Consider the following 22,784-nt stretch of genomic DNA (forward strand, 5'->3'; position numbering starts at 1 on the left):
ACGGTGTTAGCACAGAAGGATAACTGGGTCAGGAGGAGGGTGTGGGAAAGAGAGCTAGCACCAGAGAGGATCCAGGACACAGCCAGTAGGAAGGCACACAGCTGCTCCCTCATGATGGTGGTGTAGTGAAGGGGGTGACATACAGCAACATAGTGGTCATATGCCACTGATGTAATAAGGAAGCTGTCCAGGTCAGTAAAAAATATGAAAAAATACATCTGTGCTATGCACCCTGCATAGGGGATGGATTCATACTCAGTGTGCGCGTCCATCAGCATCTTAGGGATGCTGACAGATGAAAAGGAGACGTCAGTGAGGGCCAAGTGTTTGAGGAAGAAGTACATGGGGGTATGGAGACGAGAGTCCAGCCTGATGAGCAGGAAGATTAGCAGGTTCCCCAGCACCGTGGTCAGGTACACGCCCAGGAACAGGGCAAAGGACACGCCCTGCTGCTCTGGCCGGATGGGGAGCCCCAGGAGGAGGAACTTGGACACTCTGCTCTGGTTCTCAGGCCTCATGCTCCACTTCCCTTTGCTGGAGATGAAGGATGGCTGAGAATATTACAGTCTCTGAAATAATCCATTTTAGCAGTCATATAAGAATATATATGTTTTATTTTGAAAAGTGGGAAACTTAACCTGCTTTTCACATATTCCTTATAAGTTCACAAATAAGGGAAGTAGAAAAATTATCAATGAGGGATTGTTAAAGAGAACCACCTTTTCCAGGTTCAGTGGCAAAATAGCATTTGTGTACCTGTGTCACTGAGGATGAGCCCATGGAAAATGATGACTGATCTGTGTTACTGCCCCATGAATGCTCTGTGGTGAGTATTCCAGATCATCAACAATTGCACAGCAATCTCTAGAAGATTTGACCTCAACAACCACTGTTAAATTTCGGATGAGAGGCAGACTTTTCAAACAAAAGGGTGCAAAAAATAGAGTTGCATTTATTAAAGAACACTCATCAATATACATGCATTTGGGTTTTTTTTCAATTCCGAGAGGGTCCTTAAGGAACTCTGGATTATGTTAATCCATTCTCCCTACTGCAGTCAAAGAGAGAATTAAAAAAAAAAAAAAAAAACCTATTTATTTTTTAAAACCTAAATGACTTGCCTTGTTTAAAAACTCTCAAAGGATTCCCACTGATTTTAAGATGAAGTGTAACAACCTTAATATGGCTTAAAGACCCTAAGAAATCGGTGTGTCTACTTTTCCAATTTCTTCTTCCTTACCCTCACCATCTTCAGCCTCACTGACTTCTCTGTTCCAACTTTCCTGGAAAGACACATTTCCAATAGATGTCATTTAGGCTCCTTCCCCTTTGGTGGTTGTGGGTTCCCTGTGATCCCATGTGGTGTTGAGAAAACAAAGACCAATCTGACTCCCAGCAAATATTTCATGCAAATTTATTTATGGTTTATTTTCTACTGTCAACACACAAAAGGTTAAGTGAGGATGCAACATCTTAAATTATATATACAAAGTATATAATTTTAATACATTTCCTTTCCTCCTTATGCAACACAATTACACCCCATAACAAAAAATAAGGACTATTATCAAACGATGCCAAAATAAGTGAGATTTTTAGCTGTATCCCATGTTTCCATCTCTCTATCGGGTGGTCTTGCCATTTAACACAACTAGTTAGTTGTTTCATCTGTCACCATCCCCAAAAACCAAAATGTATGCTAGTTAGTTGTGATAAGTAGAAATAATAACCCCCAAAGAGGTCCATGTCCTAATACCCAGAATCTGTGGATATGGTGTTGTCCATGGCAAGGGGGGGAATTAAGGTACAGGTGGAATTAAGGCTGCTAATCATCTTTCTTTAATATGAGATTCATGCAGAAGCGTGTAATAAAAAACTTCCCAAAAAACAAAAACAAAAAACTTCCCAGTGTCCTTCCCAGATGTGCCTTCCTGCCCCTGACAAGCAGAAACACCTCAGGAGTCTGGCTGCTCTACCCCTCCAGCCCTTCCCTGATGCCTCCCTTCCTTCTGTGCTGGGAAACTTCCTCTGTCTTCCCTAAGTGGACCGCTCTGAGCTGCTGTCAGAACAGGATGGCACGTGCTGCCTGAGGGACAATGGAATTGCCAAGTCCAGCCCATGCCAGCCCAGCGGGGATCCACAGGAAGGTGAGTATATGCTCAGGGCCCCACCGCAGACAATTCCTACACAGGCACCCCGTAATTTCTGGAAGGAGGACCATCTTTCTCAAATTTGATCCTTTGCACAATATTGTGTGTTTTGTGAAGTTTGTCTTTGACTCCCCGCGTCATCTTTGTCTTTTTCTTTCCCTTCATTGTGTCTCTTCCCTATGCCATCCTCAGACTTTCTGTGTCTTTGTGGACTCTCTCCCCTCCCCTATTTAAAACGGAGCCACGAAAAAAGAATGAATGATTTGCATAGTCAAAAGTGTTCCCTCTCAGGGAAATTTTCCTGAGTCAAAAAAGAAACTATCGAATGGAATTCCAGAGAGCTCAATCAGTTACGGAGGTATTGTGGGTAATTAGGTTTGAATGATCCAAAAATCAGCCCTTGGACATGGTTGTCTACTTTGTCTTGTTTAACAATTGACCCAGACTTTTTTTTCCACGTCTGGAAATTAATGTTCAAACAGAGAAACTCAGAGAATAGACTAAGTCATGTTATCCAAGTGCCTAGGTCTCTTTAGAATGAGAGGAAACTCTATTATCAGGAAAGTGTATAGATCAGACTGTCAGAAATTATGGGGACCTATTCTACATAGAAACCCAAGTTCCAACAGAAATTTAAAACAAAAAACTTCTACTGTTTCATAAGACTTGTTAAAGGACTTTTATGCCCATAGTTTCCTCTGTTGTTTTTTTTTTTTTTAACAAAGTCTCTGGGTGGAAAGCAACTATTATTCTTCCCATTTCCCAGATGAAGAAACTGAGGCCCCCAAGAGTGAAGTGATTTTCCCAAGATCTCAGAGGAAGTGTTCATGGCAGACCTGGGGCTAAAGCCCAAATCTTCCAATTCCTGGCACAAGACCCATTCCTGCACACCACCTGCTTTTTCTTTATCTACATCTTTATATATAGCAAGACTCTTCTCTAGCAGTTCCCCATTCTTGGCTTCCCAGCCCCTTGCCCCACACCACATTATTCTCTTCCTTCCATAAGGAGCTGACATGCTGCACTGTGGGTCAGGCAGGATGATCTCTGCCAGCTAGAGGAAGACAAGGACTCCAAGTTCCAGAAAGCCCACCCTCCCCCCACCTCTGGGGCTCTCTCTAGCTTCTGAGCAGCTGTCACAGGAGCTATAGGGACATTGCCCCAGGTAGCAGACATAGCCTGCTGACGGTCAAGCACAGCTCAGTCCCTTCCCAGGCTTTCCCATTTTTCCTAAACCATAACTCAAGACCACCTGATTCAATTTGGAGAGTTCAATTACAATGACAGACTAACAAAGGGGACCCAAGTGCAGCAAGAGAAAGAAACACAGGTGTAAATGGGTGAAGTGGGGTAGAGAGAGTATTGTTTCTGAGTGAGACGGATCTATGATCAACCTGACTCCAACTCTATGCCCTGTGTCCCTGGGAAAGTTAATTCACCCTCCAGCCCTTAACTTCATGACCTGAAAATGGGAACAGTAATATCTACTCTCAAGTTCAATAATGAGGATTAAACTAGAAAAAAATATGATAGACATTTATCACTGGCCAAGTGCACAAGACAGAACAGCAGAAAGGGAAGAAACAAAGAGGAAAGTAGGAACCGGAATGGTCAGGGGACGCTTAAGGGATGGCACAGCCCAATGTTAAGTGCATGGATGTTGAGGGCAGATGGAACTGAATTCAATTAGCAGTTCTATTGCTTACTAACTCTGTGTCTTTGAGCATGTCACAGAACCCCTCTGAGTTTCAATTTTCTCATCTATAAAATGGAGATAATAATACCTATATCATAGACTTGCTGTGATCACCAAATGAAAAACACATATAAATCTCTCAGAACAATTCCTGGTTTATAGTTAGTGCTCAGTAAATGTGGCTACAACTTGCAGCTCTCATTCATCATATCATATTGAAATCAATTCAGGGTAGTTCAATAGTGTATTATGAATTTCCACATTTTTGTCATTGAAAAATCTAATGTTTACTCTCTTGAGTGCTTCCATGGTGACATCTTTTAATTTGGGATATGAAAACAGATAGACCAGGAGTGATGAAAAAATCCATTTCCATGGGGCAGAAGCTAAGTAGTGAAAGAGCAGTGTGGTGTGTAGCCTGACATGTATGAATACTCAAGGTGTCCAGACACAAGTGTGAAGTCTAGCCGGACCCCTTAACACTGAGTTATGCTGAGCAAATCAATTCACCACCCTAAGCCTTGGTTTACTCATCTGTGAAATGAGGATAATAAATGATTGATGCGGCTAAAAGTATGTCAGGATTGCTGTACAGGTTATATGAGATAAAGCACGTGAAAGTGTCTTACATGAGGCAGCTCTTAATTATTTGCACTTTTTCTCCCAACAACTGAATTTTGAAGTTTAAGCATTCTTGGGCTAGCCATGGACACAGCTGGCTTGTGGACTGCTAACTCTGATATCCCCCCAGAAGGCTATGAATGATGACCAGACCAGATCATTATGATTACCCTGTGATGAAAGACCAGACTCATAGAGCTTTGCTTAGTTCTGGAATCCACGTTTTAAAGACAATGACAAAGTGGAGCAGGTTTACAGTAGAGAGACCTGGTTGGCAGAAACACTGTCCTCCTAGAAAAATCTATTGACTCTGTGCAGAGCAAGTGTGAAAAATTGATCAGAATAATTGCCAGCATTTACTGAACACTTGCCAAGGACCAGGAAATACCATTTAATCCTTATAACAACTTTATGAGTAACGTGCTATTAATATTCCCCCATTTTACAGATAAGAAAAGCTAGGCTCATAGAGGGTAAGTGACTTCCTCAAGGTCATACAACTATTAAATGAAGGAGCCAGGGTTCTAACCCAGTGTCTGGGCTTTAAACCACTGCGCAGTGCTTCCTTTTTTAATTGATGTTTAGATTTCTTTTTTTTTTTTTTTTTTTTTTTTTTTTTTTTTTTTTTTTAGTATTAGTTGTTTTGTTTGTTTTTTTATACTGCAGGTTCTTATTAGGCATCAGTTTTATACACATCAGTGTATACATGTCAATCCCATTCGCCCAATTCAGCACACCACCATCCCCACCCCACCGCAGTTTTCCCCCCTTGGTGTCCATATGTCCATTCTCTACATCTGTGTCTCAACTTCTGCCCTGCAAACTGGCTCATCTGTACCATTTTTCTAGGTTCCGCATACATGCATTAATATACGATATTTGTTTTTCTCTTTCTGACTTACTTCACTCTGTATGACAGTCTCTAGATCCATCCACGTCTCAACAAATGACTCAATTTCGTTCCTTTTTATGGCTGAGTAATATTCCATTGTATATATGTACCACATCTTCTTTATCCATTCGTCTGTTGATGGGCATTTAGGTTGCTTCCATGACCTGGCTATTGTAAATAGTGCTGCAATGAACATTCGGGTGCATGTGTCTTTTTGAATTACGGTTTTCTCTGGGTATATGCCCAGTAGTGGGATTGCTGGGTCATATGGTAATTCTATTTTTAGTTTTTTAAGGAACCTCCATATTGTTCTCCATAGTGGCTGTATCAATTTACATTCCCACCAACAGTGCAAGAGGGTTCCCTTTTCACCACACCCTCTCCAGCATTTGTTGTTTGTAGATTTTCTGATGATGCCCATTCTAACAGGAGTGAGGTGATACCTCATTGTAGTTTTGATTTGCATTTCTCTAATAATTAGTGATGTTGAGCATCTTTTCATGTGCTTCGTGGCCATCTGTATGTCTTCTTTGGAGAAATGTCTATTTAGGTCTTCTGCCCATTTTTGGATTGGGGTGTTTGTTTCTTTGATATTGAGCTGAATGAGCTGTTTATATATTTTGGAGATTAATCCTTTGTCCGTTGATTCATTTGCAAATATTTTCTCCCATTCTGAGGGTTGTCTTTTCGTCTTGTTTATGGTTTCCTTTGCTGTGCAAAAGCTTTGAAGTTTCATTAGGTCCCACTTGTTTATTTTTGTTTTTATTTCCATTACTCTAGGAGGTGGATCAAAAAAGATCTTGCTGTGATTTATGTCAAAGAGTGTTCTTCCTATGTTTTCCTCTAAGAGTTTTATAGTGTCCAGTCTTATATTTAGGTCTCTAATCCATTTTGAGTTTATTTTTGTGTATGGTGTTAGGGAGTATTCTAATTTCATTCTTTTACATGTAGCTGTCCAGTTTTCCCAGCACCACTTATTGAAGAGACTGTCTTTTCTCCATTGTATATCTTTGCCTCCTTTGTCATAGATTAGTTGACCATAGGTGCGTGGGTTAATGTCTGGGCTTTCTATCTTGTTCCATTGATCTATGTTTCTGTTTTTGTGCCAGTACCATATTGTCTTGATTACTGTAGCTTTGTAGTATAGTCTGAAGTCAGGGAGTCTGATTCCTCCAGCTCCATTTTTTTGCCTCAAGACTGCTTTGCCTATTCGGGGTCTTTTGTGTCTCCATACAAATTTTAAGATGATTTGTTCTAGCTCAGTAAAAAATGCCATTGGTAATTTGATAGGGATTGCATTGAATCTGTAGATTGCTTTGGGTAGTATACTCATTTTCACAATGTTGATTCTTCCAATCCAAGAACATGGTATATCTCTCCATCTGTTGGTATCATCTTTAATTTCTTTCATCAGTGTCTTATAGTTTTCTGCATACAGGTCTTTTGTCTCCCTAGGTAGGTTTATTCCTAGGTATTTTATTCTTTTTGTTGCAATGGTAAATGGGAGTGTTTCCATAATTTCTCTTTCAGATTTTTCATCATTAGTGTATAGGAATGCAAGAGATTTCTGTGCATTAATTTTGTATCCTGCAACTTTACCATATTCATTAATTAGCTCTAGCAGTTTTCTGGTGGCAGTTTTAGGATTCTCTATGTATAGTATCATGTCATCCGCAAACAGTGACAGTTTTACTTCTTCTTTTCCAATTTGGATTCCTTTTATTTCTTTTTCTTCTCTGATTGCCGTGGCTAGGACTTCCAGAACTATGTTGAATAATAGTGGTGAGAGTGGACATCCTTGTCTCGTTCCTGATCTTAGAGGAAATGCTTTCAGTTTTTCACCATTGAGAATGATGTTTGCTGTGGGTTTGTCATATATGGCCTTTATTATGTTGAGGTAGGTTCCCTCTATGCCCACTTTCTGGAGAGTTTTTATCAGAAATGGGTGTTGAATTTTGTCAAAAGCTTTTTCTGCATCTATTGAGATGATCATATGGTTTTTATTCTTCAATTTGTTAATATGGTGTATCACATTGATTGATTTGCGTATATTGAAGAATCCTTGCATCCCTGGGATAAATCCCACTTGATCGTGGTGTATGATCCTTTTAATGTGTTGTTGGATTCTGTTTGCTAGTATTTTGTTGAGGATTTTTGCATCTATATTCATCAGTGATATTGGTCTGTAATTTTCTTTTTTTGTAGTGTCTTTGTCTGGTTTTGGTATCAGGGTGATGGTGGCCTCATAGAATGAGTTTGGGAGTGTTCCTTCCTCTGCAATTTTTTGGAAGAGTTTGAGAAGGATGGGTGTTAGCTCTTCTCTAAATGTTTGATAGAATTCACCTGTGAAACCGTCTGGTCCTGGACTTTTGTTTGTTGGAAGATTTTTAATCACAGTTTCAATTTCATTACTTGTGATTGGTCTGTTCATATTTTCTATTTCTTCCTGGTTCAGTCTTGGAAGGTTATACCTTTCTAAGAATTTGTCCATTTCTTCCAGGTTGTCCATTTTATTGGCGTAAAGTTGCTTGTAGTAGTCTCTTAGGATGCTTTGTATTTCTGCAGTGTCTGTTGTAACTTCTCCTTTTTCATTTCTGATTTTATTGATTTGAGTCCTCTCCCTCTTTTTCTTGATGAGTCTGGCTAATGGCTTATCAATTTTGTTTATCTTCTCAAAGAACCAACTTTTAGTTTTATTGATCTTTGCTATTGTTTTCTTTGTTTCTATTTCATTTATTTCTGCTCTGATCTTTATGATTTCTTTCCTTCTGCTAACTTTGGGTTTTGTTTGTTCTTCTTTCTCTAGCTTCTTAAAGCTGTTTTTTTTTTTTTTTTTTTTTTTTTTTTTTTTTTTAATTTTTTATTTATTTGTTTATTTATTTATGGCTGTGTTGGGTCTTCGTTTCTGTACGAGGTCTCTAGTTGCGGCAAGTGGGGGCCACTCTTCATCGCGGTGCGCGGGCCTCTCACTATCGCAGCCTCTCTTGCTGCGGAGCACAGGCTCCAGATGCGCAGGCTCAGTAGTTGTGGCTCACGGGCCTAGTTGCTCCGCGGCATGTGGGATCTTCCCAGACCAGGGCTCGAACCCGTGTCCCCTGCATTGGCAGGCAGATTCTCAACCACTGCGCCACCAGGGAAGCCCCTCTCTAGCTTCTTTAAGTGTAAGGTTAGATTGTTTACTTGAGCTTTTTCTTGTTTCTTTAGGTAGGCTTGTATAGCTATAAACTTCCCTCTTAGAACTGCTTTTGCTGCATCCCATAGGTTTTGGGTCGTCGTGTTTTCATTGTCATTTGTCTCTAGGTATTTTTTGATTTCCTCTTTGATTTCTTCAGTGCTCTCTTGGTTATTTAGTAACGTATTGTTTAGCCTCCATGTGTTTGTCCTTTTTACGTTTTTTTCCCTGTAATTCATTTCTAATCTCATAGCGTTGTGGTCAGAAAAGATGCTTGATATGATTTCAATTTTCTTAAATTTACTGAGGCTTGATTTGTGACCCAAGATGTGATCTATCTTGGAGAATGTTCCGTGTGCACTTGAGAAGAACGTGTAATCTGCTGTTTTTGGATGGAATGTCCGATATATATCAATTAAATCTATCTGGTCTATTGTGTCATTTAAAGCTTCTGTTTCCTTATTTATTTTCATTTTGGATGATCTGTCCATTGGTGTAAGTGAAGTGTTAAAGTCCCCCACTATTATTGTGTTACTGTCGATTTCCTCTTTTATAGCTGTTAGCAGTTGCCTTATGTATTGAGGTGCTCCTATGTTGGGTACATATATATTTATAATTGTTATATCTTCTTCTTGGATTGATCCCTGGATCATTATGTAGTGTCCTTCCTTGTCTCTTGTAACATTCTTTATTTTAAAGTCTATTTTATCTGATATGAGTATAGCTACTCCAGCTTTCTTTTGATTTCCATTTGCATGGAATATCTTTTTCCATCCCCTCACTTTCAGTCTGTATGTGTCCCTAGGTCTAAAGTGGGTCTCTTGTAGACAGCATATATATGGGTCTTGTTTTTGTATCCATTCAGCCAGTCTATGTCTTTTGGTTGGGGCATTTAATCCATTCACGTTTAAGGTAATAATCGATATGTATGTTCCTATGACCATTTTCTTAATTGTTTTGGGTTTGTTTTTGTAGGTCCTTTTCTTCTCTTGTGTTTCCCACTTAGAGAAGTTCCTTTAGCATTTGTTGTAGAGCTGGTTTGGTGGTGCTGAATTCTCTTAGCTTTTGCTTGTCTGTAAAGCTTTTGATTTCTCCATCAAATCTAAATGAGATCCTTGCCGGGTAGAGTAATCTTGGTTGTAGGTTCTTCCCTTTCATCACTTTAAGTATATCATGCCACTCCCTTCTGGCTTGCAGAGTTTCTGCTGAGAAATCAGCTGTTAACCTTATGGGAGTTCCCTTGTATGTTATTTGTCGTTTTGCCCTTGCTGCTTTCAATAATTTTTCTTTGTCTTTAATTTTTGCCACTTTGATTACTATGTGTCTCGGCGTGTTTCTCCTTGGGTTTATCCTGTATGGGACTCTCTGCGCTTCCTGGACTTGGGTGGCTATTTCCTTTCCCATGTTAGGGAAGTTTTCGACTATAATCTCTTCAAATATTTTCTCTGTTCCTTTCTCTCTCTCTTCTCCTTCTGGGACCCCTATAATGCGAATGTTGTTGCGTTTAATGTTGTCCCAGAGGTCTCTTAGGCTGTCTTCATTTCTTTTCATTCTTTTTTCTTTAGTCTGTTCCGCAGCAGTGAATTCCATCATTCTGTCTTCCAGGTCACTTATCCGTTCTTCTGCCTCAGTTATTCTGCTATTGATTCCTTCTAGTGTAGTTTTCATTTCAGTTATTGTATTGGTCATCTCTGTTTGTTTGTTCTTTAATTCTTCTAGGTCTTTGTTAATCATTTCTTGCATCTTCTCAATCTTTGCCTCCATTCTTATTCCAAGGTCCTGGATCATCTTCACTATCATTATTCTGAATTCTTTTTCTGGAAGGTTGCCTATCTCCACTTCATTTAGTTGTTTTTCTGGGGTTTTATCTTGTTCCTTCATCTGGTACATAGCCCTCTGCCTTTTCATCTTCTCTATCTTTCTGTAACTGTGGTTTTTGGTCCACAGGCTGCAGGATTATAGTTTTTCTTGCTTCTGTTGTCTGCCCTCTGGTGGTTGAGGCTATCTAAGAGGCTTGATGGGAGGCTCTGGTGGTGGGTAGAGCTGACTGTTGCTGTGGCGGTCAGAGCTCAGTAAAACTTTAATCCACTTGACTGTTGATGGGTGGGGCTGGGTTCCCTCCCTGTTGCTGTGGCGGTCAGAGCTCAGTAAAACCTTAATCCACTTGACTGTTGATGGGTGGGGCTGGGTTCCCTCCCTGTTGGCTGTTTTGCCTGAGGCAACCCAACACTGGAGCCTACCCGTGCTCTTTGGTGGGGTTAATGGCAGACTCTGGGAGGGCTCACGCCAAGGAGAACTTCCCAGAACCTCTGCTGCCAGTGTCCTTATCCCCACGGTGAAACAGAGCCACCACTCGCCTCTGCAGGAGACCCCCCAACACCAGCAGGTAGGTCTGGTTCAGTCTCCCCCAGGCTCACTGCTCCTTCCCCTGGGTCCTGATGCACACATTACTTTGTGTGTGCCCTGCAAGAGTGGGATCTCTGTTTCCCCGATGTTTAGATTTCTTAAGGACTTTTTGTGTCTGTCCTGTGAGATTCCAGAGGACTAAATGCTGTCCAAGTAATATGACAGAAATTAGTGTCACATACTAACAAAAATTATTTTTAATGGTGTACCAAGTAGATTTGGTTTCCTTCAATTTCTTTCTTTCTTTTCTTTTTTTTTTTTTTTTTGAGAGCAAAGAACTGGAAACTCCCTGATCTCAAAATGGATTTGTTATCTGGTCTGAAAAGTCATTCATTTTCTTAATATATCTGATTCTCCCTTCATTTGACTCCTTTGACGTTTTTATGTCCTGAGCCAATACATCTAGTAAGATTTAAGACGGATGAAAGTAAGTTTCATTTGTTAAGTGTGAGACAGGATAATGCATGAGGTGACATCTTAAAGACAAAATGATTTTAAAAGAGAGAATATATGCTCTGCCAGGGACGGTATCTATCAGGATGGTTCAGCGTTTGCCATACCATCGTAGGCTGTCCTACAGTACGGCCTCTAACAAAACCAGGCTGTCCAGAACCCCTGGCAATAGGATTGTTTCCCTTTACACCAAGAAAGCTGGGAAAGCACCAAAATCTGCACGTGGCGTGTGCCCAGGTCGACTTCGAGGAGTTCATGCTGTGAGACCTGAAGTTCTTATGAGGTTGTGTAAAACGAAAAAACATGTTAGCCGGGCCTATAGTGGTTCCATGTGTGTTAAATGTGTCTGTGACAGGATCAAGCGCGCTTTCCTCATTGAGGAGAAGAAAATCGTTGTGAAAGTGTTGAAAACACAAGCACAGAATCAGAAAGCTAAATTTAAAAAATAAAGCTTCTTTGAGCAATATGCTCTCTATAATGCCTTCTTGATCTAAATTCTATTTCTAGTCTGTTCCCCGTGTTGATGAACCACAAAGGTTGAATCTGAGATGTATAAATCTGAACCCCTTTTTCTGTCTCAAGAATATATCTTCAACGTTCTCACAAAATAAATTAGGTCCTCTGTCCCACATTTCTTGCACCTGGGTACTGAAATGTCTCTCCATACCCTCTCTGATTGCATGACCATATTCTCCATCTAAGCCTTCATATTTTCACTCAAAAACATAACTTTCCATGTCATAATGGACATTTACTCCATCTCATTGCTTTCTTTGACTATAATATTTGTACCTCACTCTATTCTTTGGTATTTTTGGTACCAGTATCACACTATTTTCTACAAGAGGATTACAATTCCTTATTTTCTATTCCCTATCTAGTTACTATTAGGGTACAGGGTAACCTTAGTCTCACCTTTTCTCTGTATCTAACTTCACACACTCAAGTTAGAAAATCTGGGGAGAGCTGTGTTCCTTCTTCTCCACATTCCCACAAAATTAGGGATTCCCTTTTTGTCATTTTTCATAAAAGCTTTTCTATAGAAGAGCTCATCCCAATGAGGCAGCCTCACTTACATGTAATCACTCTGGGATTCTACCAACCCCAGGAGGCTCCAATTTTGTTCAGATGAAATATTAATTAGAATGGGCTGAACCCTTCTACCTTCTTTTATCAATTGGGATTGTAGTGCAGGAGTCTGCTCCTTCCCTTTCCTTGTATCTCAATCTCACTGAGGCAAAAACCGTAAAGCATTTGAAAATAACTGTGTCTGTGGGGAAGATCTACCCTTTGGGGCACATGGTAGCCTTGCATGACGTCAACAGGCAAGAAAAAAACCTTAAGGGGAACTCAATTCCCATTTCAGCATGTCAAGAAGCCATCTCTCCTAAACTATCCTTTCTATAATTATTGAGTGTTTGTTATTAATTCAAACATCTAAACTCAGCTGAATTAATTGCATGGTGTGAGGCTTTATGATATAACAATGGGACGGCTCTGACTGCTGTTATGTTTCCATTCTGCTCGCCAAAGACTCTCATTTCCTGCCCTCATCCAATTGCAACCTTCTGATGGATTTCATTTAGCCTTTTTGCTTCTCTATTTTAGAACTCTCATCCTCAGAATACTTGATTTAAACAAGTCTTTGAGTATAAAATAAACAGCAGGAGGTAGAGCACCACATTGAAAAATCTGAGATTATACGAATATTGGAGAAATTCTTGGGAATGCAGACTGCTGTGACCAAGACCAACGAGGGGTTGGGCTGGGAAATGTAAAATTCCACAAAGATCTTCTAACCTGTTTCAGTGATTTTTCTCCTGGCGATATGTTCTTGTTAATGTAAACCTTTACCTATCTTTTAGAGTTCTGATGAGGTTGATTCCAATGGTGTTTGCCAGTTTTTTGGTGTTTCAAAGGAGGAACTGCCCCTGGAGATACTTCCTCTTCCATTTTTTTGCTCCAAGTGGCTCTGTTGGCATTCAAAGTCTCCTGGCTTGCAATGCTTGTCCTTCACTGCAAACTGACCTACCCCTCACTGAGTTATGTACCTTTATTCAAGTCTTCACAAACTGGCCTATAGATTCAATGATCAAAATCTCAATGGACTATTTTGTAGAAATGGAAAAAAGCAAACCTAATATTCATATGGACTTGCAAGGAACCATGAGTACCCAAAACAATCTTGAAAAACAGAAGAACAAAGTCAGAGGACTCACATGTCTCTATTTCAAAACGTATTACGAAACTACAGCAATCAAAAGAATATGGTACTTGGGAATTCTCTGGTGGTCCAGTGGTTAGGACTAGGCACTTTTACTGCTGAGGGCCCAGGTTTGATCCCTGGTCAGGGAACTAAGATCCAAACAAGACACGTAGCGTGGCCAAAAAAAAAAAAAAAGACATTGTGAAAAATACCTTAAAAATAAAAGAATATGGTACGTGCAAAAGGATAGACATATCAGTCAATGGAATATAATTGAGAGGCCAGAAAAAACCCATTTATCTTTGTCAATCAATTTTTGACAAGGGAATGAAGAACACTCAGTGGGGAAAGTATAACTCTTCAACAAATGGTGCTGGGGAAACTGAATAAACACTTATAGAACAATAAAACTGCACCCCTATCTTACACTATTCACAAAAATTAGCTTGAAATGGATTAAAGACTTAAACATAAGACCTGATGCCATAAAACTCCTAGAAGAAAACAGGGAAGATGGTCCTTCATATCGATCTGGGCAATGATTTTCTGTATATGACACCAAAAGCACAAACAACAAAAGCAAAAATCAAGTGTGACTGCATTGAACTAAAAAACTTCGGCACAGCAAAAGAGACAATGGAAAGGCAACCTACGGAATGGGAGAAAATATTTGCAAACCATATATCTGAAAGGGGTTAATATCCAAAATATATAAAGAACTGGCACAATTCAATAACAACAAAACCCAAAAAATCTGATTAAAAAATGAGCAGAAGATTTGAGTAGATGCTTTTTAAATAAGACATCCAAATGGCCAACAAGTACATGAAAAGGTGCTCAACATCACTAGTCATCAGGTAAATGCAAACCAAAACCACAATGAAATAGCACTGCACACATGTTTGAATGGCTATCATCAAAAAGACAAGCTTTGGCAAAGATGTGGAGAAAAGGGAACACTTGGGCACTGATGGTGGAAATGTAAATTGGTATAGCCACTACAGAAAACAAAAAATTAAAAATACAACTACCTTGTAATCCCACAATCCCACTTCTGGGTATATAGCCAAAGGAAATAGAAATAGGATGCCCAAAAGATATCTGCACTCCCATGTTTATTACAGCGTTATTCACAATAGCCAAGATATGGAAACAACCTAAGTGTCAATCAATGGGTGAATAGATAGAGAAAATGTGGTACATATATGCAATGGAATATTATTCAGCCATGTGAAAGAAGGAAATTCTGCCATTTGCGACAACATGGATGAAACTTGAAGGCATTATGCTACATGAGATAAATCAGACAGAGAAAGATATGTATGATACCACTTATATGTGGAATCTAAAGAAGGTAAACTCAAAAAAGCAGAAAGTAAAATGGTGGTTACCAGGGACTGGGGGCAGGGGTGGAATTGGGGAGATGTTGTTTAAGGGTACAAACCTACAACTAATAGATAAATCAGTCTTGGATATAATGCACAGCAGAGTAATTATAGACAACAATACTGTATTATAAATTTCAAATTTTCTAAGAGACTAGATCTTAATTGTTCCCACCACAAAAAAGAAATGATGATTATATGATGTGATAGAGGGGTTAGCTAATGCTATGCTGATAATCAAATTGCAATATAAAAATGTATCAAATCAACACATTGTACACCTTAAACTTATATATTATATGTCAATTATATGTCAATTAAAAATGTTTTAATTATTTTTGTATATCTCTTAAGAGATAACAAAATAGAGGCCAATGTCCAGGTTCCCAAAAACTAAGCACAACCAAATTGTTTTCTCTATTGTTGAAATAGTTCACTGTTCCTTGTTTTATGCAGCAAAGTATTTAGCTTGCATTTTCTGCATATGTTTTACTTGAAAAAATATAAATTAAAATTAACTGAAAATATATAAAATAGAATTCACATGCATCAGAATAATATGCTCACACTATGGGAGGTCCATGGAAAAAGGGGCTCACATGTGGAATAGCAGAATCATGGCCCCCATTTCACACTCACTTCTGGGCATATATTTGCTCACTTAATGAAAAAGGTAGGAAATTGCCATCTCTATTTACCTAAAGTTCTCTTCCACTAACTTTCTCAAATACACCAATACACTCCCCACAAGCCAGCTCACCAAGTTAAATGTGATTATAATTAACTTCACTGTCTCCACTTTAGTTCAGAATTTCACAATTGTATTCCCATATTTCTTCAACTGGAATCAAACAACCCAGGCCTAGTGACTCATTTCCATCCTCTGAAGATTAATGGCCAGAGGGAAGATTCTAGGGGCTTTCTGATGAGGAAACCCTGAGCACGTGTGGCATGAAAGTAGAAAGCTGTCACAGCTGTCAGAGCACCACATCAAAAAGAGCTAAAACTGGAGTTCCATAAACTGTCCAGGCCATCCCTCCCCCTCAACTCCAAAACCAGGCCTGCTCAAATCTGCCCACTTCTTTCTTCATCTAACCAACATGGTTTTTAGACAGGATAATCAGGAGCCCACCCTCCCTCCTCTAAGCAGCCTATGGAGTGCGCTCTTGACACCCTTGTTGTGGATGCTGTACACAAAAGAGTGGGCCAAAGGCGTAATGGCCGTGTACATCACAGCAGCCACCATGTCCTGATCCCAAGAGTTCTGGGAAGGAGGCTGGAAGTACAGAGTTGGCGATTCATCACCAAATGGTAGTGCAGAGGGTCAGAGATGGCCACGTAGTGATCCAGAGCCATGACAGAAATAACAAGGGTGTCTGTAACTCCAAATGCATAGAAGAAGAAGAACTGGGCCAGGCAGCGGGCAGCAGGAATGGCTGGGTCATGAGTGACCAGATGGGCCAGCAACTGGGGCAGAGTGACTGTGGACAGCCTCATGTCTATCACGGAGACACCACGGAGCAGATAGTACGTAGGTGAGTGGAGCCTGGAGTCCTGGGAGATGAGCAGCACAGGAGTAACGTTTCCCATCATGGTGGTCAGGTAAATAGCCAGGAACAGGAGAAAGAGGACACTGGGGGACACTCTAGCTCTTGAGAACCCAAGAAGCAACAAGATGAGAGAATGTGAAGCATTAGGGGCACAGCCCTTGTTGAGTGACAATGAGCCTCCTGAAAGAGAGTTTGAATCAAAAAGCAAGTCATGGGTCCTAGGTTAGGACTCATAACAATTCTAGTTAGTTTATTTATTTTCTTCAAGCTCCTTGAAGACTTAAATTCCACTGAGCACTATGGCCCTTCCTCTAAGTCTATGACTTCACTTCCTGAATTTGTCAGCATTTTCTCCTTTCTGTTATTTCTTTCATGGCTCTGGATCGCTATGTGGCCATCTGTGACCCTCTGCACTACCATTTGGTATGAATTTCTTCCTTTCCATCCACCTTAATGGGTTCTTTTATGTAATCCATATACCCTGATAAAGCCCCTCGTACAGATATAAACCCTTCATTTAATATTTTGTTTTCATCTAACCACTGTTTATCTTCTTCCAGTGGCAAACGTCATGAAAAAATTCCTATACTCACTGTCTCTAGCTCCTCATCTTCTATTCACACTTCATCCCACTGTGGTCCTCATGAGTTATTCCATCTGAACCTGTAAGAAACATAATGTATCATTTAATACTAACATGTAAAGAAATGGCTCTTTATAAGTAGCTGGTTTTTGTAGTGAAACTGCTTCTGGTTGTCATGAAATAATTTGTTTTCCCTCTTTGTTTGTTTTTGTTGGTTAACAGCACCATCATTTTCATCCGTTTGATTGACAAAACCGAAAACTTGGGGAATCTCTCCTTTATCTCCCCATATTCAATCACTCCTTGACTTCTTTTCCCTTATATCCATCCTTTGCTCTCAGTCCTCTAACACTATTTAAGCTTCAGCATCTCTGACCAGTTCTCATTTCATAGCCTAATTACTAGTTTCCTTACTTATCTGACCTGATAGATCTACTATACTTATGCCAGAATAAAATTTCCAACATGTATTTCCCCATTTAAAGAGTCAGCACCTTCAGAATAAAATCCAAATAGCTTGAACTGACTTGAAAGCAACTTTTGTTGTTAGTACTTAACCTATCTAACCAGTCTCATGCTGAGTCACCTACCCAGTATTTTTAAAACTAGCCAGTTTTTTCTTAGTTTTCTGAAAATGCTAAGCTCTCACGTTCCTGTCACTCTTCACATGCTACTTTGAGAACCTCAGCTTCCTGAGATAGGAGGTCTAAATAACACTTTCCCATTCAACACAGATAGGAATTTAGAAAAAATATAATAATCCTCCTTTTAAATGCATAACTGAGCTTTCAAGAATGTTAGGGATAAAATAGGTAACAAATGAGGACCTACCATAGAGCATAGGGAACTATACTCAATATTTTGTTGTGTAAAACACAACATTGTAAATCAACTATACTTCAATTAGGAAAAAGAATGTTAGGGAAATGCAAGGGTTGATAATCAAAGTGGAATTATGAAAAACTAATATCTAAACTATCTATGATGATGTAGATGGTAGTGGTAACAGGTAGGGGGAAGGTGGCATAGTACCAGTCTTTGGAGGCCAGAGGCTAAAGTATTAACCTGCCATGGGGAATAGGACATGGGTGCTTAGGCCTAAATTCAGAACATTCAAAAGATTAAACTTTCAGTGACTGAATATACACACCACTGGCTATGGTTTAAAGAAAACTCATATCTCTCAACCTGCAATACATGGAGGTGAAAATGTCTTCCATGGGACTGCATTATGGGTCTGTATAGCACATGAAATGGATAAAGTTGATGTACAAAACACAAATGATCCTAAAACCTGCAAACTGACAGACTAACATAAAAATCATTCTCAGACTGGTAAAAGCTTTGGGGTATATTATAGAAGCAAACACAAAACTTCTCCTCAAGGAATTGCAGATGTCACACTGTACAGGAATCCCACAAATAAAAACCAACCAAAAAGATGAGCTCACAATTCAAAATTACAAAAACACAAAAAAAATTCATTATGAAGACAATCAGCAATCAACAAATAATAGGATTATCTCCCTCTAAACATCATAAATTAACAAATCTGTTAGGAATTATGTTATGTTTAAAATACTTTGCATCTAAAAGAGTAAATAAAGACTATAAGAAACAAGATATTATAAAAATAAAATATAAAGATAGCCTCATCCACCAGAGGGAAGACAGCAGAAGCAAGAAGAACTACAGAAGCAAGAAGACAGCAGAAGCAAGAACTACATTCCTGCAGCCTGTGGAACAAAAAACACATTCACAGAAAGATAGACAAGATGAAAGCAGAGGGCTACGTACCAAATGAAGGAACAAGATAAAACCCCAGAAAAACAACTAAATTAAGTGGAGATAGGCAACCTTCCAGAAAAAGAATTCAAAATAATGATAGTGAAGATGATCCAGGACCTTGGAAAAAGAATGGAGGCAAAGATCGAGAAGATGCAAGAAATGTTTAACAGAGACCTAGAAGAATTAAAGAACAAACAAACAGAGATGAACAATATGATAACTGAAATGAAAGCTACACTAGAAGGAATCAATAGCAGAATAACTGAGGCAGAAGAACGGAGAAGTGACCTGGAAGACAGAATGGTGGAATTCACTGCTGTGGAACAGAAAAAAGAAAAAAGAATGAAAAGAAATGAAGACAGCCTAAGAGACCTCTGGGACAACATTAAACACAACAACATTCACATTATAGGGGTCCCAGAAGGAGAAGAGAGAGAGAAAGGACCCAAGAAAATATTTGAAGAGATTATAGTCGAAAATTTCCCTAACATGGGAAAGGAAATAGCCACCCAAGTCCACGTAGCATAGAGAGTCTTGTACAGGATAAACCCAAGGAGAAACACGCCAAGACACATAGTAATCAAATTGGCAAAAATTAAAGACAAAGAAAAATTATTGAAAGCAGCAAGGGAAAAATGACAAATAATACACAAGGGAACTCCCATAAGGTTAACAGCTGATTTCTCAGCAGAAACTCTACAAGCCAGAAGGGAGTGGCATGATATACTTAAAGTGATGAAACGGAAGAACCTACAACCAAGATTACTCTACCCGGCAAGGATCTCATTCAGATTCAGTGGAGAAATCAAAAGCATTACAGACAAGCAAAAGCTAAGAGAATTCGGCACCACCAAACCAGCTCTACAACAAATGCTAAAGGAACTTCTCTAAGTGGGAAACACAGCACAAAAAAAGGACCTACAAAAACAAATCCAAAACAATTAAGAAAATGGTAATAGGAACAAACATATCGATAATTACCTTAAACGTGAAAGGATTAAATGCTCCAACCAAAAGACACAGGCTTGCTGAATGGATACAAAAACAAGACCCATCTATATGCTGCTACAAGAGACCCACTTCAGACCTAGGGACACATACAGACTGAAAGTGAGAGGATGGAAAAAGATATTCCATGCAAATGGAAATCAAAAGAAAGCTGGAGTAGCAATACTCATATCAGATAAAATAGACTTTAAAATAAAGAATGTTACAAGAGACAAGGAAGGACACTACATAATGATCAAGGGATCAATCCAAGAAGAAGATATAACAATTATAAATATATATGCACCCAACATAGGAGCACCTCAATACATAAGGCAACTGCTAACACCTATAAAAGAGGAAATCGACAATAACACAGTAAAAGTGGGGGACTTTAACACCTCACTTACACCAATGGACAGATCATCCAAACAGAAAATTAATAAGGAAACACAAGCTTTAAATGACATAATAGACCAGATAGATTTAATTGATATTTATGGGACATTCCATCCAAAAACAGCAGATTACACTTTCTTCTCAAGTGGGCATGGAACATTCTCCAGTATAGATCACATCTTGGGTCACAAATAAAGCCTCAGTAAATTTAAGAAAATTGAAATCATATCAAGCATATTTTCTGACCACCATGCTATGAGATTAGAAATCAATTACAGGGAAAAAGACGTAAAAAACACAAACACATGGAGGCTAAACAATACGTTACTAAATAACCAAGAGATCACTGAAGAAATCAAACAGGAAATCAAAAAATACCTAGAGACAAAGGACAATGAAAACATGATGATCCAAAACCTATGGAATGCAGCAAAAGCATTTCTAAGAGGGAAGTTTATAGCTATACAAGCCTACCTCAAGAAACAAGAAAAATCGCAAATAAACAATCTAACCTTACACCTAAAGGAACTAGAGAAAGAAGAACAAACAAAGCCCAAAGTTAGCAGAAGGAAAGAAATCATAAAGATCAGATCAGAAATAAATGAAATAGAAACAAAGAAAACAATACCAAAGATCAATAAAACTAAAAGCTGGTTCTTTGAGAAGAAAAACAAAAGTGATAAACCGTTAGCCAGAGCCATCAAGAAAAAGAGGGAGAGGACTCAAATCAATAAAATTAGAAATGAAAAAGGAGAAGTTACAACAGACACCGCAGAAATACAAAGCATCCTAAGAGACTACTACAAGCAACTCTATGCCAATAAAATGGACAACCTGGAAAAAATGGACAAATTCTTAGAAAGGTATAACCTTCCAAGACTGAACCAGGAAGAAATAGAAAATATGAACAGACCAATCACAAGTAATGAAATTGAAACTGTGATTAAAAATCTTCCAACAAACAAAAGCCCAGGACCAGATGGATTCACAGGTGAATTATATCAAACATTTAAGGAAGAGCTAACACCCATCCTTCTCAAACTCTTCCAAAAAATTGCAGAGGAAGGAACACTCCCAAACTCATTCTATGAGACAACCATCACCCTGATACTAAAACCAGACAAAGGTACTACAAAAAAAGAAAGTTATAAACCAATATGATTGATGAACATAGACACAAAAATCCTCAACAAAATACTAGTAAACAGAATCCAACAGCACATTAAAAGGATCATACACCATGATCAAGTGGGAGTTATGCCAGGGATGCAAGGATTCTTCAATATATGCAAATCAATCAATGTGATACACCATATTAACAAATTGAAGAATAAACACCATATGATCATCTCAATAGACGCAGAAAAAGCTTTTGACAAAATTGAACACCGATTTATGATAAAAACTCTCCAGAAAGTAGGCATAGAGGGAACCTACCTCAACATAATAAAGGCCATATACAACAAATCCACAGCAAACATCATTCTCAATGGTGAAAAACTGAAAGCATTTCCTGTAAGATCAGAAACAAGACAAGGATGTCCACTCTCACCACTATGATTCAACAGAGTTTTGGAAGTCTTAGCCACAGCAATCAGAGAAGAAAAAGAAATAAAAGGAATACAAATTGGAAAAGAAGAAGTAAAACTTTCACTGTTTGCAGATGGCATGATACCATACATAGAGAATCCTAAAGATGCCACCAGAAAACTACTAGAGCTAATCAATGAATATGGTAAAGTTGCAGGATACAAAATTAATGCACAGAAATCTCTTGCATTCCTATACACTAATGATGAAAAATCTGAAAGAGAAATTAAGGAAACTCTCCCATTTACCATTGCAACAAAAAGAATAAAATACCTAGGAATAAACCTACCTAGGGAGACAAAAGTCCTGTATGCAGAAAACTATAAGATGCTGATGAAAGAAATTAAAGATGATACCAACAGATGGAGAGATATACCATGTTCTTGGATTGGAAGAATCAATATTGTGAAAATGACTCTACTACCCAAAGCAATCTGCAGATTCAATACAATCCCTATCAAATTACCAATGGGATTTTTTACGGAACTAGAACAAAAAGTCTTAAAATTTGTATGGAGACACAGAAGACCCCGAATAGCCAAAGCAGTCTTGAGGGAAAAAACAGATCTGGAAGAATCAGACTCCCTGACTTCAGACCATACTACAAAGCTACAGTAATCAAGACAATATGGTACTGGCACAAAAACAGAAATATAGATCAATGGAACAAGATAGAAACCCCAGAGATAAGCCCACACACCTACGGTCAACTAATCTATGACAAAGGAGGCAAGGATATACAATGGAGAAAAGACAGTCTCTTCATTAAGTGGTGCTGGGAAAACTGGACAGCTACATGTAAAAGAATGAAATTAGAACACTCCCTAACACCATACACAAAAATAAACTCAAAATGGATTAGAGACCTAAATGTAAGACCAGACACTATAAAACTCTTAGAGGAAA

General features: G+C 38.8%; 3 protein-coding genes, 1 long non-coding RNA gene and 1 other non-coding gene across 5 annotated transcripts in view; 2 read left to right on the plus strand and 3 right to left on the minus strand.

The window, feature by feature from the left end:
• The window catches only part of LOC132367346 (olfactory receptor 1L3-like), a 64,425-nt gene extending 63,907 nt beyond the window's left edge, over positions 1–518 (minus strand). Inside the window, 1 exon segment of the mRNA XM_059925547.1 lies at positions 25–518. Within this exon segment, the coding sequence (XP_059781530.1) occupies positions 25–518 (494 nt within the window).
• LOC132367347 (uncharacterized) overlaps positions 1–22,784 on the minus strand; it is a 124,801-nt gene that overhangs the window by 97,083 nt on the left and 4,934 nt on the right. Inside the window, exon 2 of the long non-coding RNA XR_009503764.1 lies at positions 17,125–17,194. This is a non-coding gene — a long non-coding RNA (uncharacterized LOC132367347). The remainder of the gene's footprint in view (positions 1–17,124; positions 17,195–22,784) is intronic.
• On the plus strand, positions 11,477–11,839 carry LOC132367597 (large ribosomal subunit protein eL34-like). The gene has a single exon (XM_059926183.1). The coding sequence runs from the start codon at positions 11,477–11,479 to the stop codon at positions 11,837–11,839; it is 363 nt and encodes a 120-aa protein (XP_059782166.1).
• On the plus strand, positions 13,673–13,745 carry TRNAK-UUU (transfer RNA lysine (anticodon UUU)). Its single transcript has one exon. It is a non-coding gene; the product is annotated as a tRNA-Lys (tRNA).
• On the minus strand, positions 16,102–16,951 carry LOC132367598 (olfactory receptor 1B1). The gene is given in 3 exon segments (XM_059926184.1): positions 16,102–16,265; positions 16,268–16,711; positions 16,861–16,951. Coding segments are annotated over 3 exon segments (699 nt in total).

This window comes from Balaenoptera ricei, chromosome 6, assembly GCF_028023285.1.
Source record: "Balaenoptera ricei isolate mBalRic1 chromosome 6, mBalRic1.hap2, whole genome shotgun sequence".
NCBI classification, from domain to species: domain Eukaryota; kingdom Metazoa; phylum Chordata; class Mammalia; order Artiodactyla; family Balaenopteridae; genus Balaenoptera; species Balaenoptera ricei.

Excerpts from the sequence above, each read along its gene's own strand:
- LOC132367597 (XM_059926183.1), top strand. The coding sequence starts at position 11,477 with ATGGTTCAGCGTTTGCCATACCATCGTAGGCTGTCCTACAGTACGGCC.